At 32.6% G+C, this 17586-nt stretch overlaps 2 protein-coding genes across 2 annotated transcripts; both read right to left on the reverse strand.

Moving 5' to 3' along the window:
* Window positions 1-1046: 1046 nt before the first annotated feature.
* On the reverse strand, window positions 1047-7533 carry LOC130646985 (platelet-activating factor acetylhydrolase 2, cytoplasmic-like). Its single transcript, XM_057452678.1, has 9 exons — window positions 6673-7533; window positions 5545-5752; window positions 4995-5115; window positions 4366-4482; window positions 4163-4254; window positions 3799-3959; window positions 3657-3681; window positions 2980-3143; window positions 1047-1897 (listed from the first exon to the last, which is right to left on the reverse strand). Exons 1-9 carry the CDS (start codon window positions 6953-6955, stop codon window positions 1788-1790), a joined length of 1281 nt encoding a protein of 426 aa, XP_057308661.1. The 5' UTR covers window positions 6956-7533; the 3' UTR covers window positions 1047-1787.
* A 179-nt stretch (window positions 7534-7712) lies between these two features.
* Window positions 7713-14133, reverse strand: LOC130646983 (GATOR complex protein WDR24-like). Its single transcript, XM_057452677.1, has one exon. The coding sequence runs from the start codon at window positions 11238-11240 to the stop codon at window positions 8961-8963; it is 2280 nt and encodes a 759-aa protein (XP_057308660.1). The 5' UTR covers window positions 11241-14133; the 3' UTR covers window positions 7713-8960.
* Between the last annotated feature and the right edge of the window lie 3453 nt (window positions 14134-17586).

A 17586-nucleotide genomic window follows, 5' to 3' on the forward strand; every position in this document is an offset into this window, starting at 1 on the left:
TATAATTTAACGGCATTCAATTTTAAATTAAGTAAAAAACAAAAATGTGATTTATGACTACTTGGAAAAAAATTAAATTTCATATTTATATTATCTTATAGACAAGTTAATTTTTTTTTATACCCAACAAATAATTTGTGAAAAAAAATGGGAAATGAATATACTGATATGTCTCTGAACCATTACCTTATCATCAATGTGTTATTTTATTTTTTTGGAGTTTTAAAAAGAGAAATTCTTACATTTTTTGCCTCGTCTTTCGGCCTCTTTTTGATAACCTCGTACGGCCAAAAGCTTCAAGATGGTGTTAACTCTTGTCTCTCTAATAATAGCCGTCGTCTGTTTTGTTTAGGCCATTGTGTGCGCTTTACTCGAAAACGACATGCTGCACACATGCACTAAAACGCTCCACCTTGATGTGTAGAAGTTTCGGCTCTTATCAAGCGTTTCATCATCGTTGAACACCGGATGACAGTTACTTGTTGCTTAACCCGATGTTTCGACACCGGTCGCCCAGCTAATCTCCTTAATAATAGCCGTATTGTTTGTTTGTGCGCAATGTCTTTACACGAAATGCTATATACAAAGTACGGGCTACCTGTGAATGATAAAAAGGCTCTTGACTAGTCTTAAATATTACAGCTAACTTTCCGTGAAAAAATGATTTCGTACAAAAAAACTTTAAATGTTGTCCATGAATCTTTTCATTAAAAAATGCGAATTAAATGCATGACACTTTGTAATTGATATAAATGGGGTGCTGTTCTAAGGGGTGTGATGTAAATATATTTTTACCTATCCAGTTTGACATTTCGAACATATTTATTTGCCCTTCATATTTACATATATCTTAATTTTTAGTTGTTTAGATTTTTATTCATACCAGCAAATGTTTATCAGCACCTAACTCATGGTATAATTAGCTGAACTTTCAAGACTTATATCTCGGAAACCGATATAAATTTGTTTTAGAAAAACTAAGTTCATAGATAAATAATCTTTATTCATTGTTTCAATGATGGCAAGGTATAACCTCCGCAAAAATATGGATTGTTCTATTTTATTTATTTTGAATTCTTACATGTGTCCTTATAAGAAAGTCCTAGATGTGTTCTTAATTGTGTAAAACCTTATGCCAGATCTCCTTTTAGCGATTTTGAGCGCGCGATTGCAAAGCGCACAGGACAAATTAGTGCGCGCCCAATCATTTATTCATATTACGCAATAATGGCATTGCGCATGCTAAGAACAGGGCGCTAAAGCTCAGGCGCACAAAAATTGCTGAATAGAGATCCGGCTTCGTGTATAAAAAATGTATGGTTCAGAAAGAGAAAAATTTATGTCATATATTTACAAATTAAAAAAAATAATTACTTTTTTTAAATGCGGCAAATTACAAAAGCGTTACTCCTGTGATCAAGAGACAATATCTTACCTAACGCACTGGTATGTTAAGGCTATGGCTTTATAATATCTTTCACTTTCATATTTTCTACGCAATTTCGTATTCAGCCATTTATTGTTAAAATAAAACGCATTTTTGTAGCGTCTTATTAAATCTGAAATAAACAAAAATCAATAGGAAGCAACTTTAAAAGGTTGTATCCAACTCCATTCAGTATTCCAAAAATCCAATAATTTTCATCAATACCTTTCAGGTCACGATTAAAGTAAACTAAATCAATAAAATATTCGCTAGGTTAATATACCAGTATTATCAACATTAGTATATATTGCGGATATAATTAAAAAAAAACGAGGTCAAATTTCGCGGTATGCTATGCAAGCTAATTCTTTAAACTTTTCGTTTCATCGGCATCCGTCAAGGTAATATTGGACCCTACCATGAAGGCGTCATCCAGCTCGTAATGTTCATCCAACAGTCTCACCGGAGTTTCTAAATGTGAAAAAAAGTTCTCCTGTATCTCTTACACGTAGGAGGATAGAGAAAGAAGAGAACCATCTTATTTTGCAGATATTGATGTATATTTAAATTCTGTATTGTTTTTAATACCAATGGAACCGTAGGCTCACAATCAGCGAGCGAAAGGCTACTAATTTGAGGTTCAATTAACTTCATTGTTTTTGTTTTAGCATTTAAACCGTTCAAACATCTTGTATGACGGTGTTTTAAAAATCACATAATCAAGAAGAGAACATGTAGATGCATGCTTGAAAATCACTATTTTGAAGCTTGTCGAGGTTAAAAGCGATATGAAACTGGATGTGTGTGAACATACTTGTGTTTATTATTGCTGAGTTTACGCAACAAAACTCAAAGTTTTTTTAAAAAAATTCCAGCCTGTAGGGGGCATTTAATAATTACGTAACGCCTGAGGGGTGGGGGATAACTTTTGTTTCGAATTGTTACAAAAATTAAACGTAAATCCTCCAAAAAAAAGACCTGCAACCCCTACGGCATATATCACTTTCGCAATTAGGCTAATGAAATCTATAAATATTACAATTTTGAACTGGTGTTGTTTCTTTAAATCTTAAATTTAGCATGGTTTTAATTTTTTAATCAAATATTACCAATTCCAGGTAAAGAATGTCAAAATAGGGTAGTTAGCATGCTTTGACCTATAACATACTATGTGCTTTATTTGTGTGTCATAGAGATATTTTTTTTGTTTCGAGAACAGTTTTTATTTCTTTATGTCTGAATTAACCATTATGTTGTGACATTTAAGTTGCAATAACCAACATTCAAAATTCAATGCAATTTTTTCTTCAAATTAACATATTCCAATAAATCTTTTTGCCATTAAGCATATTTTGAGCCTCAAAAAGTAATTTTCATAAGCCTTATTTTGGAGTTTTAACAAGTATAACAAATTTTGTACGTGGGAAAACTGAAAACATTTAAAATCATAATAACCATAAAAATCACATAAGAGACATTAGTAAGATTTAAAAAAAGGTGTTTCTCCTTCTCTCTTCTTATCCTCCAACACAAGACTATAAATGATTGCTCACCATTTCGGTGTAGATATTTCCCAAAGTAGTCAAATATGATTTTTCTTTGCACATGAATCGCATCAGCAAACTTCATTTGTTCTGGATGGTTTTTTATTATCCACGACGCAATGAATTGTGGTACCACACCTGGAACGTCGGTTTGATCCATATGACCAGTACCTCTAGTAGAAAAAATGGCGTTTTTATATGCTTGTTGACAAGAAAAGAAAGTATAACTATACCAGTATTATATTGTTACGAGAATATGTTATGTCCTTAATCAATGTAAAAAATAAAGTTCAAGGAGATATATTTACGCCAAATTTTAGATTTATTTACGAGAAATTTTAGATTTATTTACGATAAATTTTAGGTTCATTTACGAGAAATTTTAGATTTATTTACGAGAAATTTTAGATTTATTTACGATAAATTTTAGGTTCATTTACGAGAAATTTTAGATTTATCTACGATAAATTTTAGGTTCATTCACGAGAAATTTTAGATTTATTTACGAGAAAATTTAGGTTCATTTACGAGAAATTTTAGATTCCTTTATGTGAAATTTTAGATTCCTTTACGAGAAATTTTTTGCTCTAATCAATAGCTATTAAAAGAACACAGAAAATTGCTACTTCGGTACTTGGAAAAGCAGTGCTCAAGGAACCTCTGTAATTCCACAAAATGCCTCTTACCTTAATGTGAGAAACTCGATGTAATCTACAAAAATAAAATTACGCAAAAAATCAAAAAAATTACAAACGAATAATAAAATAGATTCAGCTGCACTGCTAACGAGCAAAATCATTTTCTTAAGTACTTTTTAATTGGTAATACCTTTAGTGGTGTTATTGATATATTTTTCACATCTTGCTAGATTTTTCTTCCAATTAAATCGTTCGGTGTTGATCAAAAGAACAGGCTTATCCGTACTTGCATTATCGTTGTAAAAATCATCAGACAATGGAACAAACCAAACATCTAAACCTATCCCGCATCTAAACACGAAAAAAGTTGTAAATAAATAGCAGGAATACGAAAGTTTAAAATCCGAGTGCTGCGCTCTAAAAATATTAACATACTAGTCGTCAACACCTGAAACAATCCACGGGGTCGCCCGTCCTTTATATATCGTATTCTGTGTTTCCGTAACAAAAAGACAAACAGACAGACGACGGCTATTATTACAGAGAATACTTACTTTAATCGCGGATCCCTTTTCAAAGTATTTAACATTGTTGCGCCACCAAACGAATGTCCCATTATTAAAGGACACGCCACATCGATACGATCCTAAAGGTAAATTAAAACATGAAAAGTAAAAAAGAAAAAAGAGAACATTTAGTTTTAAACAACATAGCCAGGGCCGAGAAATTCGACAAGGAGATGACCAATGAACGCTACCTTTAATGTACACAAATCAAATTGTACAGTCATCATATTTTGAATGGTTGAAGGATTGTTATTCAATACTTCAAGTGTGTCCAACGCAGCCATCATCTCCCGTGTTCTCTGTTCTAACTGAGGCATTAAACAAAAAAACAAAAAATAATATATAGCAGTCAAGCAAGTCGATTTATAAACAATAATCCACATCTGCAACTAATGACACGAAATACTTTACTTAAACAACAGTTCGTTTACCTGCTCCCCTCCAAAAGAAACAACTTTTGTTCAATGTTATAACATTGACAAGTCTGCCATTAATATCATTTGGTCATTGTCATAACTCTCCCACATTGACAAGCTTGCTATTAACATCATTTGGTCATTGTCATAACACTAACATCAGTTTCTTTACTACCAAAAGTCTCTAGCATTGATAAACTGCTATAGCTTCCTAACATTTACAAGTCTGGCACTAACATCATTTCGGTCATTGTCATAACTGTCTCACATTGAAAAGTCTGGCACTAACATCATTTGGTCATTGTCTAGCACTAACATCAGTTTGTTCACTACCAAAAGTCTCTAGCATTGATAAACTGCTATAGCTTCCTAACATTTAGAAGTCTGACAACACATAAGCATACCTGTGTGTTTCGTAGCCGAAAGCGTTCCTTGTCACCATCATCAACAGTTGGTGTGACATAATATGGTACTTCAATCGTCTCATTATTACTCATAACATATGAACTTGTGCTTGATGTATCTCTAGATTTAAGTTTGTTTTTTATTATTTCATTTCCGTTATTAAACTTTTTTTTAATAAAATATTTATCTTAATATTTTCTGTATTTTTGTGCTTTACAGTAATTACGGATTAATTTACCCTCTATAGGCTTTTAAAAGGGCTTTGTTTCAGAAGTATCTTTCTATTAATATATCGCATTTAATTTCCCTAATATTCTGGGAACCACCACGTTACTATAATTTTATTCTCATGTTTTTTAAAATGGTTTTTCAATAAAATGAGCTGTACTTTAAATCCATAATCAATTAATATTCTTCTTTCAAATAAACCCCCAAGTTTGACTAAGCTCCCTTTTCGGGTGTTAAGGCAAGTTGATTACGCTATCAGTATTATAGAAAAAATACTAAAAAATAAATTAATTTTGTCATTAAAAGTACTTTGTGTTTTACCTATGTTCCACAGCCGCCACGATAAAGCCTTCAGAAGCCAGTTGAGTACAAAATACCGAATACATTGCACGTTGACCACCAAGACCATGACTAAACAAAACAAGAGGAAAATTCGACTTCTTTTTTAGGTGGGAAAGATTTTGCATGCCCTGCCACGACTCTTGATCAATAACAGGAACGTCTTCATAAGCATGCATCTTGATGTTTTCTATATAAAAAAGCTCAAAAATTTGTTCCCATTTACTACAACGACTCTGTTTTGTATATTCGCCAAACACTAAAGCAGTTCACATTATAAAACTACACTGCAAAATCTTCTTTAGGGAATTTTTGAGTAAAAGAAATTAATTTTAAGGGCATATTCACAAGATTCCCTGTATGCCATCTTATCACGACCCTACACTTTAGAAAAATATCTACTATTGCCCCTGCTTATTCGACCTTCATTTCCTACAATTAAGCACAAAAAAGTAAACATAACAATGTATAGGTTCTGTAAACAAACCTGTTGAATATACTGGACAGCATGAGATGAATAGCTGGCACCAAAGTTTGTGTAAATAAGAAAGATCTTGACCATTTAGAAAGGATTAAAAAAAGTTGAGGGTTATGCAGAATCAGGAAGCAATCCAGGAAGCAATCCAATTATTAGAAAGATAATTTTTATAGAAGTACTTTAGCGTAAGAAATAAAATTGATTGGGAGACCTAGAAAGTCTAAAGTTTTCATAGTTTCTAAGCAAAGCCCGAATGTAGATGCGACAGATTTGACAGTAGAGGTAAAGAGAAATTGGAATTTAGAACTAAAACAGTCTAGATCAGATTGGAAAGTCATTAATATCCGCTGTCCAACACATAATTTAGTTGCACACAATTTTTGCTATAGCTTCCCATTTTTCTTTCATTTTTATTCACACAAAATTAGTAAATATGAACAACTGTTGAAGAAGCATCGATTCATTACAGGAATATGATGTTTTCTGTACATAGAACTTAGCATCCAAAGTTCTGCAAAGATGTGAAAAATGATTATAACAAAGTAAATTGGCAAGATAAGAGCATTTTAACATGTGTACAAGGCTTCGTTTTTACTGTTTATCCATCATTCATGCAGAAAAATTCTACTTACTAGTAAGCAAATGTGATAGCCAACCAAACCAGCGTGGACTAATGTTAAGATGCTTCATAAATGCATAAGCGTAAATTTTTTGATTTGGTTCTGGCGTCCATGTTGCTTGCTTGTATTGTGAGACATCAACATTAGCACAGGGATAAAACAAACGGAAGAACGAACCCAACTCAGCATGACAAACAGAATATGGATCATGAAAGTCTTTTGGTATGCTTTTGTCCTTAGTCATAATATCAACACAACCAACATTGTATGGACCAGTACAGTTCGGTATTGGCATTTCAATTTGTTGGTTCTACTTGTCAGAAAAGTGATAAATAGTTCACAAAAACTGTTTTTGATGCAAGGCTATATATTTATTAGACAAGATCACACAATTTACATTCGCGAAATTCTAGTTTACAGTGCGAAGTTTAAGAAACAAGAGGCTGAAAGTGGCAAGGACGTAAAAGAAACAGTGCAATCTTGATGGTAGTATAGAAAACAAGAAAGGTTTTCGAAGTTATTAAAAAAAGAGAAAATTTTCCTTCAGTAGATAAGACGTAATAAATAAATTTATGAAAAGAAGAATAAAAAGAAGGAAAGAAAGAAAGCTTATTAGAAGTAAAAAAGAGAAGATACATGTAGCATGAGAAAGTAGCATGAGTGTAAAAAAGCTTAAAATGATTAAAAAAATTAAGAAACATTTCAGGCTTAAATAAATGATTTTTTTACGAAACATTAAACCTGCCTTACAAAACCAGTTTCTAAAAAAGTATGTGTATAAGCTTTTATATGTTAAAAAAGTCTATTCTTTCATTTGCTCGCATTCTCGTTCTTGTGTTCATTTATTTATTGATTGATTCATTAAACTATATCTTTTTCGTCCACATTTTACCATTTTTTGGTATCCGTAATAATGAAATTAGCAGGTATGTCAGATAAAGTTAACCTGACACTAAATCAAATGTTTAATAATTTTAATATGTTTTTAATACTTTTAACAGAAAAAAGATGAAAATGCGTTGCTAGGGATTTGTTATTCTAAAAACAAAGTCTTCAGTAATATAGATAAAACAATCAATTTTTATTTAAAACAATCATCGTGGTAGACACCCAACAAGTATATATGCAAAAGGGTATTTTATCACATTCTACACAAAAGCTAATAGATAAATTATGTCGACCTGAGTCAATCATGTTCATCTATTGTTTTTACAATAAAATAAATCAACTAATCCTAAATCACAAATTTAACATTTTAAGATTTTTAGAAGTTATTGTACGATGTAAAAAGAAACTTTGGTAGGCACTGGCAGGAAGATGGGTAGATTTTACATGGAATCTAACCAGTAACAAATCTGATACCAGATTAAGTGGTAACATAATGAAATGTGGAAAATTTGAACTAGCAACTTAAACAAACGCTACAAATATTAATGCCGTATAATATTATCTTATTGTGTATTTAAATTGTAATTAACATTGTCCAATACATCAGATGAGGTTGAAAATATCAGGACGTTACAATTTGGTAATTTGGTAACAAAAATCTGAATAAAACAATCTAAAAACATGATATGGGCCAAATGATTTCCACTTTAATAGTTTCAAGCCCGATTAGGCTGAGGATTAACAAATGATACATAAAGGCCGCTTAAAGTGGGTTTATTTGTAAAAAGGGAAGCAAAAACAATAAGACACTTTACCTGGTTGAAAGAGTCACAAAAAACCCTATTGTTTTTGCCTGTGGTGCAAATATTTCTTAATGCATAAAAAAAGATTATATCTAGTGATTAAAAAACGATGCACTCATTCTTTGGTAAAAAAGCAAAATTTTCAAAGCCTATAGTTTCTTTCTGTTTTGTTTCAAGAACATAAAAGTCAAATTCTAAGAGGTTAAATAAAGTTCTCTACGTCTAAGTATTACGTTCCTTGAGTTTATCCTAAATCAGCAAGGAAATAATACGTTACTTATACATTAGCTTACTAACTTACTTGAAATTTAATCCTTCAAAGCCTGGGTTTGTAACAGCTCTCTAACTTTTAAATAAAAAAGTTGCTTATTGATAAAAAAGGGTTGGCAACTGTAAGCACATGTTTTTAAAATAAAACCCCTTTCAACTATCAAATATCGAGTTACTTGGAAAAAAACGTTTTTTAATGATTTTTAAGAGGTTAATTAAATCTTAAACGAAATGAAAATAAAACTTTAAAAACTAATTAAGCCAAAGTCATAATTATGAATTACAAGTCTAAAAAATGATTTAGTTTAAGGAAGGAAATTTTAACATAAAAAAAATATATTACGAATATTCACACTTATGGCCACAACCAGATGGGCAGTACTTTTTAGATTCAAACCATTCCTTTAAATGTAGGAGGTGACCACCATGGCCACATCCCTGACACCATACATACAAACCTTTGACAGGTATATGACATACCGAACACACCTGTGCAATTTGTCGACATAGGTGACAGTACCAGCCTGGAGGTGTTCCAGACATGACCTTATTACAGTTCCCACATTGCATGTGAATGGTTGTTGAGTTTTGATTTAAAGAATTTACTGGTGGTGGTGCATGGTTTATCACTTCAGTGGCTATATTAAACAGATGCAAACGATAAAGGATTTCTAAATACCCACTAAACCATTCTTCTTGTATAGAGAATTCAATCATACATCTTCCAGCGTCTTGTAACGACAATAAAACTGTTACACAAGTCTGCAAATCACCTTGTTCAGCATAATAAAACAGCATTTGTTTAACTAAGTCTTCATAATCCCAGCGTGGTAAGTACAATCCAGATGGTTTTAAGGTTCCAGTATTTGCCTTATTGTTTCTGTCTTGATCGACAGCTTCGTCTGACTGACTAACTGCTTTTTCACCAAAGGAATGTCTAAGTTGAAAAGCTTCAGTTGGTAGAGGCCCCAGCTCTCCATCATCATTACCTATTTCGCCAGTAAAATATTGTGCATTACCATCATCATAAACAGCATCAAGTTCGGGCTCCAGGGCCATGTCATTATATTGATTGCTAGACATCATTCCACTAGGAGCATGTATCCCAGTTGAGTCATTGTCATCAGAGCTTCCTGAACCATTCATCCATATATTTTCGCTAAAACTTTCTGGAGTATCAAGTTTCCTTGCCAAAATGTCATTGGACAATAATTGACTAGATAATGCTGGACTTGGCATTGGAAATACAGAATCTTGCTGTATTTTTTCTTCGTTTAAGTATAATTGTTTTAAAATTAACCATGTTTGAGATTTACCGCTTAAGTTTATCTTCTCTGCAACCTGAGCGTTGTGGTCACATAATGCAGGGAAAGGCTTTCCGTAAAACTTATACTGTTTTGCCAAGATTTCAATATAAGTTTCTTCTATAACACATCCAATATCATGAAAATTTAAAGTACTATTATTTGGTTTAAATTCATCTGTATGAGTGACAGATTTTTTGGTACCTTGATACATAGTTTGAGGAGTTCCAACAAGCTTGCTTAGTTTCTGGGATGATAATTTTTTTTTTGGAAATGCATGCCCAATAATACCAGAAGGAGATAAACTTAGAGCCACAGGTGGGGCGTGTTCTGCAGGCCTCTCAGCATTGTTAATTACATGGTGGTAGAGTGTCTTATCCTTAGAACATGATAATATCCTGTCAGAATCTTTTAACCATACAATATCAGTGGCAACATCATGGTGCTCTTGAAATGCAGCAAATGGAACAAATGGACGTCTAATATCCCATATTGTCACATTATTATCCAACAAAAGAGCACAGCTTGCAATGTGGTATTTCATGCCTGGTCGCCATTTAATACGAGCAACAGGAGCTATTGTCTGAATAATATGAGTGGGTTGAGTTTTTAGTTGAGTATCCCAAATCTTAATTGTTTTATCTCTGCCACCCGTACTCAGCCAATATTTGTCTTCTGGATGCCAATCCAATGTAAATACTGGTCCACTGTGTGCAGTAAACTGATTATAATAATGATCTGGTTTTCTTATGTCCCATAGTTGTATGTTGCCGCTCTCGCACACAGCACAAAAAATATTTTTTTCTAAGGGATGAAACTGAACATCCCATATGTTTTCACTCCTGCCACTAAATGTGGCATAAACATCTTTCCGGCGAATATCAAAACAATGCATATTACCATCTTGTGAACAACTCATTAATAAATTAGGATCTGACGGGTGAAAGCATATGTTGTGCACATATCGATTGTGTTGCTGGAATAAATGGTCTTGTTTAGATTCATTAATTTTGTTCAGATCCCACAATATAACAGCCCCATTACCAGATGCCGAAGCAATAATGTTCTCCTCTATTGGATGAAATTGAACATCTGTAATACTATAATTTAACTTCTTAGGGCCAACCACAAGATTACCACGTTCTGTAAATTTCCTTTCATCAATGCTATACACTTTGAGCAAGTGTCTGCCACCAACAACACATTTAGAGCCATCTTTATTTGTTGTAATGGCTTTTGGTGCAGACACAAGATTTTGGCAAAATGTTGTTGATGGCACTGGGAGAAAAACAGGTCGTTCTTGATTTCTATTCATTATCAAACTAAAAAATAAAATAACTTGATTAGTAGTTTTAGCTCTTTGGAATCAAAAATAGGGTAAAAGATAAGGGGGTAATTAAAGTAATGGTTTAGTTACAGGAATTTTTATAAAAAAATAGCCAATAGACAGAGTATACAAAAACACAATGGCACACCAGAGGTTAAGCCCATATACAGTATTAGGGAAATTGGGTAGGTAATGCTGGTGTATACTTAATGTATACATTCCAAACACAGGAATCACATTGATAACAATGTTTCAAACACTGGCTTATTCGGAATAATAATAATAGCATTACCGTATTTTCCGGTATATAAACCGCACATAACACACCGCGTATAACCCGCAGCTCAGCTTTTTTAGGGAGTTACAAACCAGATGCTACCAGATAGCCTGCACCTTCGTATAACCCGCATAAAATTTCAATCGGCGATTTTCCTTACCAGCACCTTTGTATAACCCGCATTGTGTTTATTTTTACTTACCAGAATCGATTTTATAAACATGCTCGTGTGGTTGTTTTTTTTCGTTTGTTTTTTAGTTCTGCGTCATTTTTATTTTCATGCTGGAGACAAGTGGGGAACGTTTAAACTCGTGAACCTCAAACACGAGAGCCGAGTGTCTGAACTAGCGACTCACTCAGTCTACACTTCCTTATCTCCGACTGCCGTAAATAATATTAAACAACATAATAAGTATCACGGATTGTCTGTAACAGCGATGTACGGAACGTTCTTTTCTAATGTTTATAAAATTTTGTTATCCATTTATATCGCAGCAATCACAATGTGCATGATAAAATAAATTGCAGCAATGGGGAGGAGATAGTTGTTGTTTTTTATACTTTCAATGGTGACCTGTTGCTTGAAGGTATGGAAGATATATAAAGAAAATTATCATTTATACATTTAATTTTACCATTTTTCAATATTTTTACCAGGAATTATTAATGAAGGCCTGTGCACTAGGTTGTGAAATAGTACATGTTAATAAAACTTAAAGATGATACCTGCTATACTGCTCTATTACCAGAAGCAAATCATTTCAATGTGCTCAATGTGATTGCAAAGATAGAAGCAGATTAAAATTACATTCAACACAAAAGAAAAAATGAACTCCAGAATTGTGTTTTAGAGAGAGCTCCTAATAGTAGCACTTGCAAGCAATAGAAATGTAAAGCAATTTCACTGTGTGAGAAAAATTAAATCACGTAGGTGAAGTAAGGTTACTACGTATCGGATAGCACATGTAGTTTTATTATTCTTTTGTGTTCCCTACTTTCTTCTCAGACCATCACATATACTATTGCTTCGTTTCATTCTGCATAATTTTATAAGGTTGTTTTAGTACTACAAATAATCAAAAGATTCTGTTAAAAGAAAGAAAACCTTGGCTTGCTTGCACCTGTAAAAGTATAAACTTTAAATTTAACAATAAATGATTGAAAAAATAAAACTTACCATATAACCCGCACCAACAGTGGAAGTCGTAAAGATCAACACAAAACCCGCAGGTGATATACCGGAAAATACGGTAAATATGAATGCAAATATATATTGCAGTACCTTCCCAAGTGCTTTTTTTCAGATTTTAAGTACCACAGTACTGGAATCAGGACACCTAACATCGTGAATCGTGTATCGATTCGCAATGCTGTCGCGATAGTAAAATTTTTTAGCATCGCGAAAGCCGCGGTCTCTCGTAGGGTCGACTTTCACAATGCACCATGATTTTCCCGTTTCACATCGCGACCATTATGATACATCTTTAAACATTATAAAAACACCTAATTAATGTCATGAGCAGCCCTAATTTTCACGAAAACAAAGAAAATAATAATAATAATAATAACATTTTTAATAAGAAAAAAAAATTAAAAACCAAACAATTTCTTATCCCATCTCGTGAAAAAAATATTATTATTGTCGTAACAGCCTTCTACCTTCCTTATACTTGCAAATGGGTACTTGAGACAAACTATTAAAAAGGTTGAGAGGAAAATCAGGAACTGAAATAATAAGAAGAGCGACTGAGAGGGTGCAGAAAATGAGCTACAGTGTGTATGTCATATATATACCAGAAACAAGTAACATACTTCGTTGGATATTAAAAGATATTAAAAAAAACCAGTGTTTCAATCTAAAAACATGCTACATATTATACTGTTGCATCCGAAAGACATAATATGTCTGAGAGTCAATGTAATATTGTCTACGAAATCCTGTGAAAGGATTGTGATGCTTTTTATGTTATTAAAACAAAACGAATGCTCAAACAAGCACAAGATCATAAATGAGCCAATTAGCTGAAAGAATGATCTTATTATTGATTGGGACAATAAAAAGATCATAGACTAAGAGTCCGGTTGCACAGCCAGAAATGTGAAAAAACGTTAAATAGTATAGACAGAAATACTGATATGAAAAGTATTTCCTATTAACTTCCAGAAATATGGTTACCCGCACTTCGGAAAGTGAATATTCAGAACAAAGTGCAAAATAATTCAAGGCAAATGTAACAAAAAATTTCTTAAAAAAGGAACATAACATAAAGCAAATTCTTAGAAAAAAAAAGATTTTAATCTATCATTGCATTCATCTAGGTTCGTAAAAAAAAATTACTATAATTGCAGTGATTTGACTGGTTGAGTTTGAACCTCTAAATATATCCTCAAAAATATATCTAAACTATAACGAAAGAAATTCTTAAAAAAAATTTTTTTCTTCAAGCAGTTAAAAAGCAATTAAAAATTAGATAAATTATTAGATACAATTTTTTTTATTAGATGTAATTTTTTGGAATTTTTTTGAAAAAAATAATTTCAAAAACGTATAAAGATGGTTTCAAATAAAATATTATATCAATTGAAATGATTATTTTTGAAACGATCGTTTTCTGTTTGAATAGTTGAAAAATTCAAATCACGCTACGTGATTGGTTTATATATAAAGAATCCATTCACAACTTACGACAAGAGAATGATACAAAGAGAATGATACAATTCTATTCATTCTTTCTGCTCGATTAGTTAAAAAACTACATGATTGGTTTATATTTTTATTTTTTCCTTGATCTGATTTGATGTTCCAAAACCCATTGACAGCAATTGATGTTGTGTAAACTGCACATGCGTCATAACTTTGTACACATGCACAAAAATTCTGTATAAAGGCTGCCTATAATAATAATTTATAAAAAATATATAATATAAAAAATGAGAAGTATTTGTTCCGTAATTTCGAACAAATGCTAAGCTCGACAAAAAAATTCAATGTCGCCCAATCACTGTGCCATTTTAAATATAGGCTTCATGTTTTGTAATATTAAGAAGGCTTAGATTTTGCCTAAATTGACTCAAGCTAATAAACATGTGTCTTCTGACAAAAACTGTGATAAATATAAATCAGAACATGAGGCCTGAGAACCAAAAACTCTAAAATGACTAAAACTTATAGTTGTATAAAAGCACAAAAAACTCCTTGTATCATGTATGGTTAAAAACTTTCCTGTTTTTGCATCGTATGTTTTGGGTTGCTAAAACATAAAAATATTATTTCGTGACAATACAAAACAGTACGTTAAGACTGAAAGCCGACATTGAGAACAAGGTGTTATGTAGAGTGAGAATGCTTGATGTGTATATAAAAAGTGTGTAAGCATCAATTGCTGAAACCCGCAAAATTTTACTGACTTGAGTTACTGAACTCCTTCAGTGTTCTAATAAGTGCAGAAAGGCTTAAAATGCGGGATTATACTTTATGTAAGGGTGGATTTCCATTAAAACTTTTTTTACGCTCAGCCAATATTTCTAAGACAGTAAATCCATATGAGCATGTGCAGTTGTTATTCAAACCAGTGATTGCATCATTGTACAGCATGCAATTGGGGCAGAAAAAGTAAAAACAGATTCTACTTGCGTACTAATAATAATAATAATAATAATAATAAATATTTAAAGTGGCTAGCCCAGAAAATCACAAAAACCTATAGTTAGTGGATTGTTTCCACTGGGGGCAACTAGAACAAAAAAGAAACAAAAAATGATAAACCTTAGACTGCCTCAGCTCAATCAAACATAGTAACATTTATAATCTGTGAAAATTGAAAAGAAAAAGAATAAAAAACAAAAATTAAAAAGTTAAAAAGTGATCTCCATTAGAATTTGCCAAATACATTAGAGATGGAAGTCTTAAACGAAAGCAGACTTCCATCACAGGTCACTTGGTCTGGAAGATTATTCCACACTTTTGCAGCTCTAAATGGGAAGGCTTTTTTGCCAAATTCCGTGTTGACCAAGGGAAGTGTGAACCTGTTTTTTGAAGCTCCTCTTGTTTGATGATTATGACAGTTTTTTGTCAAAAGGAATTTTGAGCGCATGTAATCAGGAGCAATGTGATTCATGGCTTTGAAAAATAATATGGCATCGTTTTTGATGAGTAAATTATTCATTGAATATTCCCTCTCTTTCCCAAGAAAGAAAGAAAGAAAGTGATCGTAAAAATGATCTTGTTAAAAATTAGGCGATCCTAACCCTAAAAAATGTAAACAAAACCCTACCAATGCTGAAGCAGAGCATGAAGGATTTCTTGTTTTTTTTTAAAAAAAAGGCACATGAAATAAATTTTTTAAAAATCTTATATCCTAAGTGATTCTTGGGTGGCGAAAAATTATTTTTTTCTCAAAACATGGTGTAGCAACCGAACAAGCTGCAGCAAATTCTGCAGCAAAAGCTGTTCAAATTTTGATAAAATACCCACGCAAAATAAAAAGATTACGATGGAACGTCAAGCTTAAAAATACGTGCAAGCATGGAAACAATTTAAATGGAAATCCACCTTACCTCTAAAACAGACTAGTTTCGGTGTTTTACACAACACAGCATTTTGTCAGAGGGTAACTATACATAAACTGCTCAAGTTGGCTACACATTTACTTTTTTTAATTTATGCTAGCACCATGACTATACAGGACTGGGTTGTAGCTAGCATCATCACATGGGTATCATGGGTATTTTTTTACTGTTTTTAAATTCTACTATTTTTTAATATTTTTGGGTGATAAAAGAGGGGGAAAAGAGAATGAAGGATCAATGGAGATCAATTAGCAGAACCAATCCGCTTGCTATTATATATAAGTGGTTTTGTGATTGTTTGGACTAGCCACTTATTTTTTTTTACTTATTTTTCATTATTATTTAATCATTTATCAATACTTGCATACATACAGCGATTTGTTAATCAAAGCTAAACACTTCTCGACACGAAAAATGTATAAAAAATCTGAATATCCAGCTATAGCTAGCTACATAAAATATTTCATTTTAGTTCAAGTGAACCTCCTGAAAACAATTGACAGGGGCAGCTTGGACCTACTATCAAAATCACTCTAGCAGGCTGTTCGAATAGGATAGGTTCAAAGGTTCAAATGAAACGAAAGTATCCTACATCCCGGTACACACCGCGCTATGACATCGAAGTTGCACTGTCCCACACAAAGTCGGGCCTTATACAAAGTTGGGCGAAAATATTTGTCTGGCTTTAGCCGCCTGACTTTGAAAGTTTTTGCCCTATGTGGTGCATGTATGAAAAATTAAAAGAGAGCATTTTTTAAGTGTTTTATTTGCAGGAAATAAAGAAATTATTTGCGACAAAAAGTGAAACTTTTTACCATAAGTATAAGTAAGAAAACCACTGTATTGCAAAAAAGTGCCTTTTGGTCAGCTTTGTGCTATTAAACCAAATTAGGCCCAGTCAAAGATGGAGTTTTTTTATCACGTTCATGAAATTAATACGTTTAAGAATAATTTTTTAAAAAAACTAAAAAAGGACACTCGTATTAAACCAGCAGCCTTTATTCGTAACGCTTTAGAGCCTATTAAAGATGCGTATTTACATAAAATCTTGACTTACTTTGAGCATAGTGTTTTGCGTGATTTTTTTAAAGAAGCAAAATCTGTTTCTACTTCTCTGCACAATTTCTAAACTAGTGCCCAGGTATATTCTTCCGTATGAGTTGTCAAAAGCTCAGAAAAAGGGGATCGAAGTTGGTCAACTTCTGTTTACATGTAGGTGTTTTCTGAAAGTTTCCCACTCGATCAATCAACTAACATGAGCACACACGAGAACAGAGAAAAAATTGAAGAGTGGTTAAAATCTGAGGAGGGGAAGCGTAATGGAGGCATCATGCAACAAGATATGCATGATGAAATTGTTGCATATTTGGTGACTCAAAATAAGGGAAAGTTGACGGCTTCCCAACGAGAAATTTTAGATAAGGATCGAAAAATTAAGAAGCGTGTAAAAAGACGTAATTATAATTTGATGGATTATCCAACACTCAG

Source organism: Hydractinia symbiolongicarpus, chromosome 6 (assembly GCF_029227915.1).
Source record: "Hydractinia symbiolongicarpus strain clone_291-10 chromosome 6, HSymV2.1, whole genome shotgun sequence".
NCBI classification, from domain to species: Eukaryota; Metazoa; Cnidaria; class Hydrozoa; order Anthoathecata; family Hydractiniidae; genus Hydractinia; species Hydractinia symbiolongicarpus.